General features: G+C 42.0%; 2 protein-coding genes across 3 annotated transcripts; both read right to left on the bottom strand.

The window, feature by feature from the left end:
- Positions 1–806: 806 nt before the first annotated feature.
- Positions 807–8,052, bottom strand: LOC121617993 (deubiquitinase DESI2). Of its 2 annotated transcripts, XM_041953223.1 has the most exons (5): positions 7,941–8,052; positions 4,176–4,248; positions 2,229–2,322; positions 1,990–2,131; positions 807–1,190 (listed from the first exon to the last, which is right to left on the bottom strand). In XM_041953223.1, exons 1-5 carry the CDS (start codon positions 7,977–7,979, stop codon positions 951–953), a joined length of 588 nt encoding a protein of 195 aa, XP_041809157.1. In that variant the 5' UTR covers positions 7,980–8,052; the 3' UTR covers positions 807–950. The 2 variants fall into 2 exon arrangements, with proteins under 2 accessions (XP_041809157.1, XP_041809158.1); XM_041953224.1 differs by lacking the exon at positions 2,229–2,322 and having other exon boundaries at positions 1,990–2,127; positions 4,171–4,248.
- A 1,976-nt stretch (positions 8,053–10,028) lies between these two features.
- LOC121617995 (synaptojanin 2 binding protein) lies at positions 10,029–15,181 on the bottom strand. Its single transcript, XM_041953225.1, has 4 exons — positions 15,005–15,181; positions 14,253–14,389; positions 13,902–13,997; positions 10,029–12,191 (listed from the first exon to the last, which is right to left on the bottom strand). Exons 1-4 carry the CDS (start codon positions 15,066–15,068, stop codon positions 12,048–12,050), a joined length of 441 nt encoding a protein of 146 aa, XP_041809159.1. The 5' UTR covers positions 15,069–15,181; the 3' UTR covers positions 10,029–12,047.
- Positions 15,182–15,737: the final 556 nt, after the last annotated feature.

Below are 15,737 nucleotides of genomic sequence, written 5' to 3'. Positions count from 1 at the left end.
GTTTTAATATAAAGACCATTTGGATATAAAAGCGTAGACAAAAAATGTACTGGGTCACAAAGTCAATAATTGTCATTGTAGCAGCTTGACTCTCTTTGTGTTTGTGTCTCTGAGATGTTCACAGATAGCGACTGGGCTGCCCGAGGCTGCATGAACAGCGACTGTTTAAACTGAACAGGGCGCGCCCTTGATTGTTTACAACCGTCTATGAACTGGTTACGCTGGCAGGTAACAGCCAGTTTAGTGTTTAAAACAAGTCCCAGGTTACGTCGCTTCTTTTACAAAAGGACAAGGAGAAGAAACAGTTGATGACATGGTCAGAAGTGTGGCGCCTCAGCTTTCTGGGATGCTTTGTCAAATTCTTTCAACATGCAACATTTTTACGAGTGCAGACTGAACTCGAGGGAACAATAAAATCCTCTTTAACCCTCTAAAATGGCCAACATTAACTCCTTACGTTCCACACAGAGAAAGCAGAGTCAACGATATCAACTGAAGGCCACATTGAGGTTATTGAACGAGAACTTGTTGAAATTGAGCAGATTAGCGGTTTCCTGGCAATGTCACTATAAGAAGCCTCAGGTGTCTATCTAGTTATTCTACAAAAGCAGCTCTGAAGGCAGGGCAGGGAACAAGGCTGACAAAGGTTTAAAAGTTCATGGAAAAGATTAACCGTAACATACTACAAACTTCAGATCTACATGTGGTGGTTGTTGAGTCTGAGCCAGGCTTCAGCGCTCAGGCCTCAGGTCAAAGTTCGCCTCTGTCACCCTGTCGTCTGCAGAGAGGACGGGCAGCGTCTCTGTAGGTCTGAAGCTCATTTCTTTTCCCGCCTCTTTACTCAGAGGACAAACAGTATGAGGTCAGGTGGTTGTTCAAGCCTTCTTATGCCACTTGAGCCACGAGCAGAGGTGGCAGGAGGGTCCCGAGGTCAGTGTACGCGGGGCGGTTCACACCCTCGTGTGGCGACAGCTGTGGGAGGAGCCGGTGGCGGCCGCTTCGGACGGGGACGAAGGGTCCTCGTCGCTCGACTCGTTCTGCTCCTCCTTGTGGAGGCCGAGGCTGATGTGGCTCTGCAGGGCGGCCGGGGTTAGCCACTCCTTGGGTAGGCAGCTCTGCAGGAAGGGGATGCAGGAGCTGAAGTACGCCAGTCTGTTGACCCAGCGAGGGATTTCCCGTCCGCACAGCAACTGAGAAAAGTGGGAATATGTGAGGTGAAACAAACTGTCTTTATTTTATTTCTCTAAATATAAACCAGGAGATGTGATGGTTTTATGACTTATGGGTCAAGCACCAACAACACTGAATCCTACATTTCCCATCATGCAACTTTAAAGTCTTTCCTTTCGTAATGCTAATGCTAGCTGCTTATAAGGCTGTGTTGATGCTAATGTCATCATGCTAGCATGCTCACAAGAACAACATAAAGTTAACCTTGTTAACCATCTAAGATTAGCATGTTAGCACAGCAACATTTAAAGGTACAGCTGAGGCTGCTGGGAACGATGGGATGTTTTTGAATTATTGAAATTGAAATTTGAACCTGATAATGGATGAAAAGTTAAGGAATCAGTAAAATCAATACCATTCACCCTGAGAACACGAACATCTGTGATATTTTAAGAGCGGATGACCTTAGCGTCCCTCGAACCAACCAGCTAGCACAACTAAAAGTGTTGTCGTGTTGAAGCCGAAGCTGATATAACCCTGATGACATCAACAGAGTTATTTTTCCAGACTTTAAAAAGTTCTCCTCACAGCTATAGAAGACATTATATAACTGTTTTCAAAGAAATGAGTAGTACTCCCTTGTACTATAATACTTAGTGTACTTCTGTGAACAAACTTTCACGTAATCTGATCTTTTTTCTGACTTATTTATAGTTGTTTCTCAGCACCGTTCTGTATCTTATGGTTCCTGAGCAACACACACAAGTAGGAACAAACAAAAAAAAAAACATTTGTCAGTAAACACTGTATCAGACTGACCTCAGACAGCGAGGAGGAGAAGTGGTTGCAGTTTTTGTGCATTAGATGGTAGGCGTTGCCTTTGAACTCTTTACCGAGCTCCTCCATGATTTTATCTATGTCCTCCTCTGTAAAGTCTGTGGTGCCCAAAACAATGGCCTCCCTGTTTGAAAGCATGGAGAGATGTATCAGCACACTTATCTTCACCGTTAACGTAACGACATCACAGTGTATCGTCTGCTCAAATGGAGCGCACTCACTTGAATTTGAAAGTCTCTCCCAGTTCAGCAGCGTTGCCGGGGTTGATTTCAAAGATGCCACTGAAAGGGTACGGATGACCCCCGTATGCAAACTCTGTGCGGACAAAGATGTAAAACACAGGTTCAGTCCTAGAGTGAAAGCATCAGCTGTAATTACACACATGCAAGCGATTAATCACTGACACACTGTGCTTAAATCATTAGGCCTGGCTAATTACAGTCCTCTCTGCCCTGTATTTACAGCAGTGTCATGGAAAACACTGGAGCATATGGACCAGACAATTAAAGTGTTAGCATTGTAGCTTCTGAATTAAATTTGAATTTACACATTGTTACAGACGCAGAGTGCAAAGCAACAAATATACTGGTGTGGATACACAAGTATACAAAGTAGTTTCATCAAAGCAGTTATTTGTGCCTTATATGTGGATGTATGAAGATTTCACTGTCATCGTATGAAAATCACAGGTGGGAAGTACATTTAATCTGAGGTACTTCTATTTTAGTTAAGTATTTACACTTTATGAAACTTTGAACTTACTAATTCAGAGGGAAATGTTGTACCTTTTAGTGTACTGCATTTACAGTGTCCGATAGCTTTAGTTACTAGTTACTTTCAAAATTAATATATGATGATCTTATAAAATGCAATGCATTCTATATATGACATTTAAAATGACCAGCTAGCACAGTAAAATGCTACTTATACATTACTGTGTTAGCAATGATAATCTGTAATCATTTATTTATCGATATTATAATTATTTCATGCGTTATGCCAATAATACATACATTTACTTACAGTATGTGACGGGATTTTATTTGCAATGGTGTATTTTTATATTGCAGCATTGCTATTCTTAGTTAAATATGGAAAAATCCTACATTCAAAATCTTATTAAGTGCAGAAGCATTATCAAGAAAATGGACTTAAATTATAAATAAAAGTACTCGTTATGCAGCAGAATGTCAGATTATAATACATTTTACTTTTGGAATATGATTATCACTCATGCACAAACATAAGCAGCACTTTAATGTTGTAGCTGATCAATTGGAGCTAATTCTAGCTACTTCATATACTGTCAGGTTGTTTAATCTATAGCAGTGCATCATATTTTATAATGTGATTATACGCTTTGTATGTAAAAACTTTATAAGATTAAAAGTAACTATAGCTGTCAAATACATGTACTGTAGTGGAGTAAAAGTTAAAAAAAATAACAGAAAACAGGGTACAAGCAAAGTACTTTATATGAAATTCCTGCAAACTCTTTGGTTCATGGTGGAATCCCTTCAAATCTCCACTGGATTAAAGATTCTTTTTCCAAAACCTGAAAAACTGCGGCGCAAATTGCACAGATTGGGTCCAAATGATGGCAGAAAGATTCAGTAAATGCAGTTCGATTTATTTCATCACATCTGTTTTAGCCATCAGAACATTTGGAGTTGGAGGATTTTACCTGACAGTCACGTCAATATCATTACATTCATGGGGTCATTATGCCAAAAAAAAAAAAAAGAAAAAAAATGCTGCATGCACAAACTAATGTGCAGACAGTGATTTCCTGCCCTGGTAAAGACTGCATTTTTACTGTAATCATATTTCACAGTGCACAGAGCCAATATTTCTGGCTGCACAGAAATAATGGAATTCCAAGTGATCTAGTTTCGTGCTGGATTCTGCCTCTTTTTCAAACCACACACACACACACACACACACACACACTACACAGTGAGTCAGTGGTGACTCAACCCAGAGAAATGGGGTCATGTTATTATTAGGAAACACAATTCCATATTCCAGCTTTAACTTCATCTGTGTCTGTGAGAGCAGCCTCACGCAAACCTCATGGTCAGACGGCGCTGCACAGGTCCGAGCAAGGCCGGCTGTGATTCTGCTAATGGGATTCCACAGACATAAAGGAAGGGAAGGAAAGGCCTTACCTCTGCCATAAATCTCAATGCCTGAGTGGAAGACTCCAATGCCCAGATTGGAAGTGTATTCATTGATCCAGTACTGCAGGGAGAGGCAGAGGGAGAGGAAGAATGAGGATCAATACCAAGAGTTACTTACAGCAGCTATACAGAAAACACTGTAGCTTTAAATAGTACATCATGTACAATATACTCAGTCTCAGAAAAATACTTGATCCTCACAAGAGAGATGCTGATAGCGACATGAGTCTGAGCAAAAAGAAGTTCCAGTAACATTTAGTCATGATTAATGCACTTCAGAGTATTAGTGTTTGGAATTTGGGGATCCTAGTGATTTCACCGCACTGTTGCTTAAGAATTGGACATTTTGGGAAATATCCTTATTCGCTTTCTTACTAAGAGTTAGATGAGATGATCAACACCACTCTCGTGTCTTTGTGGTAAACATAAAGCTACAGCCAGTTAGCTTAGCTTAGCATGAAGAGTGGAAAAAGGGGAAGCAGCCAGCCTGGCCAGCCTGGCTGGATTAAAAAAAACAAGATACAACATGTTCATTTGTCAGTTTTATGGTAACCTAACCATAACAAACTCCAAGCTCCAGCTCCATATTTAGCATATAAGTGACATCAATCTTCTCATTTAACTCTCGGCAAGAAGGCGACTAACTATTCCTTAAAGAACTTCGTCTGTGGCAGCGGTTTTGTGTTTTAAAGGTGCATCTTTTACATTATTCTGATTCGCACTTTCATTTAAATGCATTCTGATTGTGTGGAGTGGCTGGAAGTCACTTGGTGGAGCAGGTTGACGGTGCTATTAATCTGTAACTCACTGTTATCCCTGCCTTCATCTGAAGAACAAGACTTTTAAATAAACAAAAACTTTTAGCATCATTTGTTGCCTTTATCGACGTATTCCTATTAAGGGATTGTAACAGTGGTGGCATCCCAGCATGCACTGGGCAGACAACAAGACCACAGAGGACTGATCCATCTCAAGGGCAGATCAATCAATCACAGAATGAGTCTCTGATTTATCTCAAATCTTTAGCTTGTTAAAGGGAAATTCACACATACAAAGAGGTCCTGGTGATGTATGAGCCCCTCACTGCAGACAGTCATGAGATAATTTATACCCGGGCCACAGCTCCCCTCCTCCCACACCCACTGACACCCCCACACCCTTACAGCAGAGGAAACATGCTAAGAGCTATCCACACTGCCCCAGATGCACCCTATTAATAATAGAACAGGTTTCCAGGCTCAGAGTGATACAATAAAAGCATATCCACCATTTCACTCTGTGTCAACAGAATCATCTCACGTTTCTTCTTCTGCTCCTTTTGGCTCTCTCGCTTTTGTCGTTTCACATCAGGAGCTCCGGTGGACTCTTTTAACCACTTCTCAGCTTCAGTCTACAAGGACAAATCTTGCACCTGAGCGAAAGCTATCAAATGACGCGACTTTCTCCTGAGTGCATAAACAAGTGAGTCCTGGCAGGAGCTTTTTCAGTCACTATACTGTGCCTCAGCGCTCTGTGAAATCATGCTGGAAGCCAACGCTGCTGCGACGATCCATGCAGCCTCCTTTTCAACACACTGCCTGTGCAGATCCAGCATGCACCGCTACACACATCCACCAGTCACACTGATTTCACATTAAAGCCAAACGATTCATCGTCACCCCCCCATCCCTCGCATGATTCACTCTCGGGCGGTTCTCGTTGCCTACTCGTGCTTTTGTGTTTTAATTCTCAGCGAAGTATTTAAGGCTGACTGTCAGCGCCCTCATGATCACTTTCTCCCTCTTCAACACCCCCTGGGTGACCTGTTAAGTCCCAGCACAGCAGAGCCACGCTGGAATTAAGTCAGCTGTTCGAGCAGCTGTCACTTCTGGCCGCGATGAGGTCCTCGCCTGCGAGACGACACCAAGAGAGAGCTGAGAGTCCAAAACTGCACCCGGCTTTGTGTTGTCTTTGAGTGTGATCATGCACTGATGTCCTTTAATCACAGGTTTGTTTGTTCTACATTTGTACAAATACTCCAAATATGGAGTAAGCTGATTCGTGTTCGGAGAGCTACAGGATGAGGACACTTGTTGAAACACTTGACTTCTAGTGAGCAAAAGAAGCATTTGCAGAGTTCAGTGTCATAACACGTAAGTGAATAAAAATAATGAAGCTCATCAACTGCAGTGTACAAGAGTTTCATCAGATTTTCAGCTGCAGACTTTCTACAATTACTGTCATTATTTCACGGTAACACTATCTTAACTCCCACTCACCACCTTTTTAGCATTTATGAGCAGTAATACACATGATTAATAAATTATTTATAACACACTATAGTGTAGTTTTAAGCACATTATAAGCACACTTTCAGTGTTCATCCATCACTGTAACTCTTCTAATGAAGCAAGTGTAGCTGCCGTCTTAACAGATAAATAAAATGCATATTGGCATTATATATGAATATTAAATTTTATGCATTTATTTGTTATATTTATTAAAGTTAAAATCCTTAAATAACACTTAAGGTCTCTATTTTTAGCTACAACCATTAAATGTATTTACACTCATTATTTAACTCTCTATAGAGTCTCATTGTCAGTGGCGGGGTCCGCCAGTCCCGCACAGGATTCAAGTGGCGTGCACATAAAGTGCTTCTGCAACATGTCTTCATGAGCTTTGAACACTGTTATAGACAGTTCTAGGCTCACTTGTGAGTGGGCTGTATATGTTTTATACCACACAGTAAGAGCATGTGTGAAACAGATCATTAAATATGATTTTAGTTCTGTTATAGCTAAAGTTGTTACTACAGATGCACAGAAGTTATAATTGGCAAATACATTGTAACATCTTTATATCTGCCCACAGCTGCATTATACAGTATCATAAAGATGTTACTCACTCCACAGTGTCACAAATGTTTGGCTGTAAATGGAGTAATTCTGTGGATTTACAGCAACATGTTGCATAATATTCACACAGGAGGCTGTTCAGCAGTACAGTGAGGACCAGGCGGAGGGAACATGAATGAATACAGACCCTTGTCCTTTACTGATGTGTGTGGGTTTATGTGAGTGTGTAAACGTGTGTTTTGTATGTGTGTGCATCACGTGAGCTGGCGGCACAGTGACCGAGGTCAGAGGGTTGAGGGGAAACGCTTCCTTCATAGCTTTCAGTTTGGAAAATGTAACTGGATTCACTTCTCTTCTGTCTCGTCTTTTGATGTTCCGCTCTTGGATGCTGTAACGTTTGCAATACAGCCATACTGCTAAATAACGGCTGAATTGACAGAAAGCCCAGAATTTGTGTTCAAAACACACTGCACGTCTGCAGCGAAGGCCACATACACTGAGCAGCTTACCGCTCAGGCTCTTCTTAAATCTTTGAAGACAGGTGTGACTGTGAAAAAATATTTCAATTTAACACTTGTCCATTTTTAGAAGTCCACAGGAGTAGAATTAAAGTAGCAGCATATGTGAACACTGCAAAATGATTTATGCACAAGTGTGGATTTATATAAACAGAGTTTTGCTGCAGGCACAACACTGCCTCTTTTTCATGCAATAGCCTGTTGGAGTGGACTCTTTGCAACTTTAAAACAGCTGTGAAGTGCACATGTGAAACAGGTGTGAAGCGGGCCTGCTGCTCCTAGTGGTGCATTCACTTCCTCTGCTGGTGTCTGATTACAAGCACCGCGGCCGAGAAGCAGAAAACAATGAATAAAGCCGAGTAAAAAGTAAGCGCAGTGTGGTTGAGATGGACCCTTACCATATCATACACGTTAAGGATGACAGGTTCATTGGCCATGGTTTAAACCTGAGCTGGAAAGGCAAACGTCCCCACCCTCCACGTTTTATGGTTGTCAGGACCTCCACACCCCTCTGAAGTCACAGGGCCACACCGTGGGTGGATGGAGCAGCTGGCAGGTTTCTGCTGGAGGGATGGAGGCTGCTCATTCCCCCGCGGGGCAAACAGTGCTCTGCAGGGTGGCTGGAGGGGCAGGAAAAATGTCCCAAAGAAACAGGACAACCGGAGCCGGGCGAGATGTCACAGAGCCATTATCGCAAGTCAGGTCGGGAAAGCGTGAAACTCAGATCCCGGCAGGGCAACGCGAGGTGCAGCGGCGGACGCGGCCCATCTCCCGGCTCCAGGAATATCCGTTGTGGGGGAAATCGATGCGGGCAGAAGGTGTATTTGCGAAATTAGAGGAAAAACAGCAGCTCAAAATCTCCTTCTGGACGCGTTAGAAGTGATAACCTGGTCCGGAGCCGGTGTAAAAGGGCCTGCAAGTGTTGAAATGTGAAGCAGGCGCGCTCGTTTCATCACAGGCGAAAAGGCGACAGCTAGGGCGGGCGGATGTCAGCGATGGAGGCGGAGTGCGGGCCATTTTCACGCGGAGGATGTTGGAGCAGCTGTGGGAGAGGACTCCTGAGCCGTGGTGGTTAATTACAGCTGATGGTGGTGGTGGTGGAGGTGAGGTGGGGGGGGGGAAGTCAAGTTCATCAGCAGCATCCCCGGCCGGTGCTGCCTCTACTGCTGGCCCGCGTCCAGCATCCTCTTCGTCGGCTAGTTGGCCCGAAGCTCCGCGGCATGACTCCTCCGACGACACCGCGGAACCGTTGACTCGAAACCACTCGATGGAGGTTTTAAAGCGGATCTGAGAAAGCGGCAAAGCAGCCGAGATCCATCCGCGCCGCGCGGATGCTGCCCGGCTCTCTGCCTCCCGTCTGTCTCCCTCCGGTCGGGACTGAACGCTAGATTACATCATATCTGCCTCCGAGGCAACATCCTCCAACAGCTGATGTGAGACAGAGCTGCGGGTGGGTGTACAGGAGCACAGTTTGTTACAAAATACACCACTTTTACTATTTCTGTCAACCGGGGTCAAGCTGAAAGATGCTTAATTTCCACCTCTGTGCTGTGCATCAGCCACTAAAACCGACCGTTAAAAAAACAAGTTTGGACACGTTCGGCAAGATAATTCACTTTATGTTTGGGGTCGGTCGGTCATTTAGGTTCGTTTTGTTTGTCAAAGTGCAGTTTTGTGACCTGCTACCACACAAATGGGTTAAAATATGGAGGTTATAAAATGCAACAATAGGCTACAACAGGTTTATTTGATGTTAAATTAGCTTGTAATGCAAGTCTAACACCCTGATTCATTTTAGTCCCTCGGTTATCTGTGATTAATTCGTGTTTTTTTCCCCGTGTACCATTGTTTTATGTTGATCATGAACAGTATGATAATGATTTACAGTAGTCAGGAAAGACGAGGAAAGGTTTTGGTCAATTGTCCACTTTTAATTTGAAGACAATCTGACAACATCCGGTGTTGTGCTGTCGTCGGCTAACTTTACAGATTCAGGTTTCAATCTTCCATTAGTCAAAAAGTTGTAAATTATGAGGTAAAATTGTGAGGTATTCAATGAAAATTGGAATATTCTGACATTTTGACTTATTGTCAAAATCACGAGAAGACATACTTATCCAAAATCCATAATTTTGACACAGTAAATCAAGATTTTAATAAAGCATTTGAACATTTAGACTATCTCCATAATTTGATTCAATACCTCAGAATTTAACTAGAAATTTAAATTTTGACATTTCAAATGCAGATTTTTGCCTTAATAATACCATTGACCTCATATTTTTGACTTGATACTCATAATTGTTGAGTAATTCTTTATTTTGATGAGTGAGTCAAGATTTATCTAAATTTGATACCTCAGCCTTTACGAATAATTTTGCAAAAAAAAAAAAGTGAACAACCGTGGTATTTACAGATCATTCACATTAGATTTGATGTGAAATATTTTGTATTTCCAGCAATTAAAAAAAAAAAAAAATCCCAAACTAGGTGAATTCAACATGAATTTTAATAATACAGTAGGTGCTTGGATGTAAAACACACAGTATTTGCATAATTTATTAGTGCTTCTGATCGACTTTTCTGGCATTACTGCACATATTCACAATCCCACTCAGCAGAGCGACATGAAATGTATTTACAGACAACAAGAGCCACATACAGTCAGGGACAATCGCTTGATAGTTGCACTGCAGACTGACAAATGGGCACAAATACACCGAGCACACACAATTCACTTATTCATCTGCTCTATGGCCGTTACTGGAGGAGCTCCAAGATTGTGTCTAGTGCAAAAAAAAAAAAGTTGTTGACAGCAACTAATTTCTTTAAAAAACAAAACCTCTCCTTTAAAGTGAACTGACTCAAACTGCTTTTAGTGTTAAGCTGTTGATCCTTCACAGAAATGAATAACCAATAACTCCATATTTCATATTCAGTCCACAAGACAAATGACCGACCAGAAGGTGCGAAGTGATTACAAGCACTGGCCTCGATACTGAATTAGGAGAATGTCTGAAATGGCTGTGACACACAACACAAACATGGCAGCGTCTCTCAGAGTCTTCAGCTGTGACTGAGCGTTAAGAAAAGAGCTGCCCACCACATGATATGTGTTTGAGGAATGATTTGTTTGTAGGACACAGACTGACTGACACAATAAACGCTTCAAAGTGAAACTACTTGGTGATACTCTGATACTTTGCTTCACAGGGTAAGTCTGGTGATAATCTGTATTTTTCTCGCTGTCAACCAATCCCATTAAAAGACCAAAATCAACAAGGAAGTGTTTTTACTGACAAGTGCTGTCTGATATCTCTTCTTTCTCTGAGCCTTAGAGCTCCACTGTTGTCCAAACACTATTAAAAACGCATCAGTGAGCAACAACATTGCACCGGGTGACATGTTCCTTCATTACCATGAATATGGGCACTATACTTTATTTTGAGTGAATCGCACTGCTCCCGGAAACACAGACTACAGCACTGACTGTGTGTTAATCCACAGGTGGAAATAGTCCCAAACAAATACACCGTTGCCTTCTGTGTAAGTAAAGCTTGCTAAAACCGACAGTGGCCAGCTGTTCCAGGAGCCGACAGAGCAATTTCTGAAAATGAAGATTTACATGTTGAACAAATGGGCTTGAGGCAGAGGAAGTCGGAAAGTACCGAGAGATGGACTGACTCATTGTTAGAGTGGGGCTGTCGGACAATAAGAAAATACAGATTATCAGCAGCCACATCCTTTAATGTGACGTATTAATGGATGTAGTGGGTTGGACTTTTATTTTGATCATGATACGGAGCAACAAGAACCAAACCCTATCATCGCTCGGGACAGACAGAAAAAGGCACTCTAAAGACCATTACACAATTTATCACATTAACTGCAGGCTTTTTCCGTCCCACAGCAAGACGACACTTCTCCCATGATTCTGTGCAAAATGAAAATCAAATCCAGTCGCATGAATTTTGAACACTGACAAGCTGAAAGAACAGTGGGTTCCTGTCACGTCGCCCCTCAGACAGATCTGCCATTCAGTGATGGAGGTAGAGGGAGGCCAACGAGTGACTGAGCACAACACTGTCTTTCAGTTTGTAAATGGACCCTGAAGCTTGAGTCAGTCTGACTTGACCCAAAGATTTAATAGTTTTCTGCATATACAACCGCTGTGCACGGGCAGCTGTTTGTTCTGCCTGAGCTCAGCCCAGCTCAGCTCAGCAGCAGGAATGTCATGTGTTCGTTCTTTCCGCCTCACAATCACAAAGTTATCTATTAAAAAGTCACCTCTGCGGTAAGAGAGCATCCTTTTGCATAGGAAGGGTGTCAAGAAGAAGCTACCATTAATCACATAATACACATGAACATGGAGAAACTCATCAGTGACACCAACACCAACTAATCAAGAAAATAACGTCTACCGTTTTGAGTTTGTTCCCTCTTTCACTTCTTTGGCCTTAAGCAAAGTTTTTGATCTTAAAAATGACATACAGACGTCGGCTGAGTTAAAGGTGCTTCCTAAGGTTCCGCATGTAAATGAATGCAAAGATGGCTGCCACTCCCGCTAATGCGGCCAGCACTCCCAGAGAAGACACAGAGGATTCGTGCTCGGGTTGCGAGCCTGTGGGTCCGTTCATGTGATGAGGCAACTGCAAGACAGATTTAAGAAGAAGAATTAATATTAAAGCTGCACTGGGGCTCATGTTTATGTAGACACGCATCTGCTTATTGCTGGATTTACTTCTTGTTAAACTTCATGAATGCATTGAATAATGTGCAATACCACACAGCCAATATGACTTTTTGCATTAGCATGGTCACCAGCTTAAAGGCTGAGGCATCCAACCACATGTGCTAAGCCCATTCACACCTGGTATTAAAACGGGATTTGTGTTATCCTGATGATAATTGAGCCCAGCTTGCCTTTGCATGTACAGCTGGTATTTTTAATGTTCTCTTTATCCTTTGATTGGATCTCTGTCATACAGAGCAAAACCTGTGCGTGAGTAATTTAAAGTGGCAGCAAACTCCCTTAAAAACTCAGACTTTTGTGAGTTGCTGCATTGGGGGAAGCTTCATAAACTGTGAAACGCTGTCTAAGACAAATACTTATTTGTCTCTTGTAAATTTGGCAAACGTCATACATCAAGTTATTCCTCTCTTTGTCCCGACCAGCTGCACAGACGAGTGCAACACACACCGTCACACACAGTCATTTCTTATTGTATATCATCCATTTTGCACCTGTATTGCTTTGATTTTTCACAGTTCTGTTGAAGAACGCATCTTTTGGTGCTTTCATGGAACAGAAAAGACACATCATCAGTGTCTTTCAGCCTTGTTGCTTGCTCGTTCTCTAAATTTGAAGAGCCTATATTTAATCATTGGCTAAAAACAAAAATCTGTATTAATGTTAGGCGTTACGGATTGTGTTTACACCGACCTGAGATCTGCACACGATGTGATCAAGACTACCTGCAGATGTGTTCAGACAGATCTGATCATAACGCATTTACAATTTGCATTAACATATGTTTTTCACTATCTAAATTTTGTGTCTGGATGCAGGTGGAATTTAAATGCCAGGTGTGAATGGGGCCTTAGTGAAAAGCCTGCTGTCATAAAGAGGGGTGAGACGCAATAATCAGTTTAAATGGGTATAACGATGCACATTTTCACACAGTCTTTCTTCAAAGGCAGTTTTATAATGTTTGTACACTATTTTCTCAGCTCCTGGGCCAAAACAGGCCAGTCGCTGTGTGAAATAGCGGCACTTAATCGCAAACTACGCTCACTTTTGATGCTCCACCACACGCAGCATTGTAGCAGACTTTCATGTCTGTAGTCTTAGTGGTAAAATATATTTGCTCACGGTGTGGCAGCTGTGAACAAATATCAGTCGCTCAGTGGATTTCTTTTGTTGAGGAAATGCTGCTGTGGAGACCTGCTGGTCAGAAACCCACAGGTACAGAAAGAGGAGCTGGATGCTGCCCTGACATTACCTCTAATCCTGAGCAGGATATAGCTCACAGATGTTCCACCAGATGATTTCTCAGGCATTCCCATTATGTTTTATAGCAGTGAGAAAAAGATCAACTCCACTATTATAAAAAAAACACTCTCATGAAATAAAACATTAATCTTCAAGAACAGAAGTACTATTCCCCAAGGTCGACAAAGCCACTTTATTAAATTAGGCTATTGTTTCTGAGAACATTCTTGTTTTAATGGTTCAATGCTGTTCTGGACTGCCACAGAGTGAACGTGTCTTTAGTTTTATCCTGTCAGGGCAGGAGATAAAGCCAGGAGCAACAGTTGAATACCAGGAAGGAGTCATTGTGAGGTATCATGTCTCCCACCTTTTTCAGAACACGGAGCTCCACGTCATCCCCTGCTGTCCTGAACAGCTCCACCGCATGTTTGTGTGTCCGATCCTCAAGCTTGACTCCGTTGATCTACACAAACCACATGACACAAAATCAGCGACACAGTGGTTTTAATTTCATCATCACCTGTAATCAAATGACTGAAGATTAATGGATTATTAAAAGTTACTTCAATTTCAATACTCAGTTCAATCAGGGAATGAATCAGTGCAATATTATAGAGTACTCCTGTACAATAATCTTACCAAATGTTATGCAGATGACACACACAATTATAAGTACCCTCCTCTACCTCCTAAACCCTCAATGAAAGTCATTTTTTACCGCCAGGATCTTGTCCCCCTCTTGGAGTCTTCCATCCAAAGCTGCAGCTCCATCTTCTTTTATTTTGGACACATATATGCCACTGTCATTCACAACATACTGCTGGTCCACGCCCCCAACTATATTGAATCCCAAGCCTTCAAACAAAACAGACACCAGCATGTGACAGAGGTCTTGAGTGGAAGTCAATAAGCACAAATCCCATCGTTTGCCGGGTCAGAGGCTGCTGATCCAAACATAAACATGTATCTCAAAGGATCAAAGTACAAGAGGAATCATTGCAACGCTGTGACCTCCTGCTCCTCTGAGGTGTATGCAGAGAAACACCAGGTCACAAAATGTTACATAACAAGCACAAGAGTAAACCGGACATTACTCTCTCTGGAGCTAAATAAAGGTTTCTAACCGTCCACAGCCGCTCGCTTCAGGGGACAGACTATCTGTCACAGTCTGAAAGGCCGAGAAGAAACGTTACTTTTAAAGATTTTAACAAAGCGTCAGAGTCCATAAATGATTGCTAAATAATTAAACTGAGTTGTTACACCTCAGGCGGCTACCCCAGCCCAAATTCCTCTGCTTGTACAACACTGTAACACACATTCGGCTGTTTTTTTGTTACTTCTGATTCGCAAATTAGCCATTAGCTTCAGGAAACGCACTAGCTTGCGAGCGCTGATTTTTGCTGCTACGTAGCTAGCTGGTAGCGTAGCCGCCATCTGCTAACTGTGCGTCAACTTATTCAGTCTTCTTACCTGCCGGTCCTCGCTTCAGTTTTATGTCCACCACGTTGGGTGAGGAGTGCAGGGAGCCATTCATTCTGTCAAATCACCAAACGAATAAAATGAAGACTTCAGAGAAAGGGGGACAAACTATTGATCTGAAGGTGAACTCATTGAGGAGTTTCGATTTGCTTCCTTCGGCACAGTGGGTGGTTTGTGCTTGTGCTGCCCCCTGATGGGATGAGACAGAACTGCAGGCCGACCTTTGAGATACAAAGCATGTCAGAGACAACAAATGCCAAATACTGCAGATAAGATGATGTACTTTACTACCACTTCTACTACTCATTTTAAATCCTTACCAGTGGTGAAAGGAGTATTCAAATGTTTCCCTTTTTTACAGAGTAAAAATACTCTATTATAAGTTAAAGTCAAAATGTGTACGAATCAAAGTGTATAATCAACAAAATACATCACTCATGATACTTTCCCTGTCTTCACATATTAAACACTAGGATGCATTGTTTTTACTGTATCTTAGTGTTCCAATTGTTCTATTAAAATTGGGTTATTAGTATAATGTAATTTCATACAAAAAATATGAATTCATAACCAGCGGCGGAAGGAGTATTTAGGTAGTAACAGCAATACTGAATTATAAAAATACTCCACTAAAAATAAAGGCCCTACATTTTAAATGGTAATTACGCATGATTATATATGTATTTGTAGTAAAATGTACTTGATACTTTGATATATATCTGTA

The sequence above is a fragment of the Chelmon rostratus genome, chromosome 15 (assembly GCF_017976325.1).
Source record: "Chelmon rostratus isolate fCheRos1 chromosome 15, fCheRos1.pri, whole genome shotgun sequence".
Classification (NCBI taxonomy): Eukaryota; Metazoa; Chordata; class Actinopteri; order Chaetodontiformes; family Chaetodontidae; genus Chelmon; species Chelmon rostratus.
Note: the sequence above shows the minus strand (reverse complement) of the source record. Positions and strands in the feature narration are given on the sequence as shown.

Bases quoted from the DNA above. Each gene is read 5' to 3' on its own strand.
- LOC121617993 (XM_041953223.1), bottom strand. From the start codon at position 7,979: ATGGCCAATGAACCTGTCATCCTTAACGTGTATGATATG. The intron at 4,249-7,940 runs GTAAGGGTCCAT...CTCTCCCTGCAG, and splicing joins TCCTTAACGTGTATGATATG to TACTGGATCAATGAATACAC. The intron at 1,191-1,989 runs GTCAGTCTGATA...CACTTTTCTCAG, and splicing joins TCTCCTCCTCGCTGTCTGAG to TTGCTGTGCGGACGGGAAAT.
- LOC121617995 (XM_041953225.1), bottom strand. From the start codon at position 15,068: ATGAATGGCTCCCTGCACTCCTCACCCAACGTGGTGGACATAAAACTG. The intron at 14,390-15,004 runs GTAAGAAGACTG...TTTTGTTTGAAG, and splicing joins ACTGAAGCGAGGACCGGCAG to GCTTGGGATTCAATATAGTT. The intron at 13,998-14,252 runs GTAAAAAATGAC...TGGTTTGTGTAG, and splicing joins AGGGGGACAAGATCCTGGCG to ATCAACGGAGTCAAGCTTGA.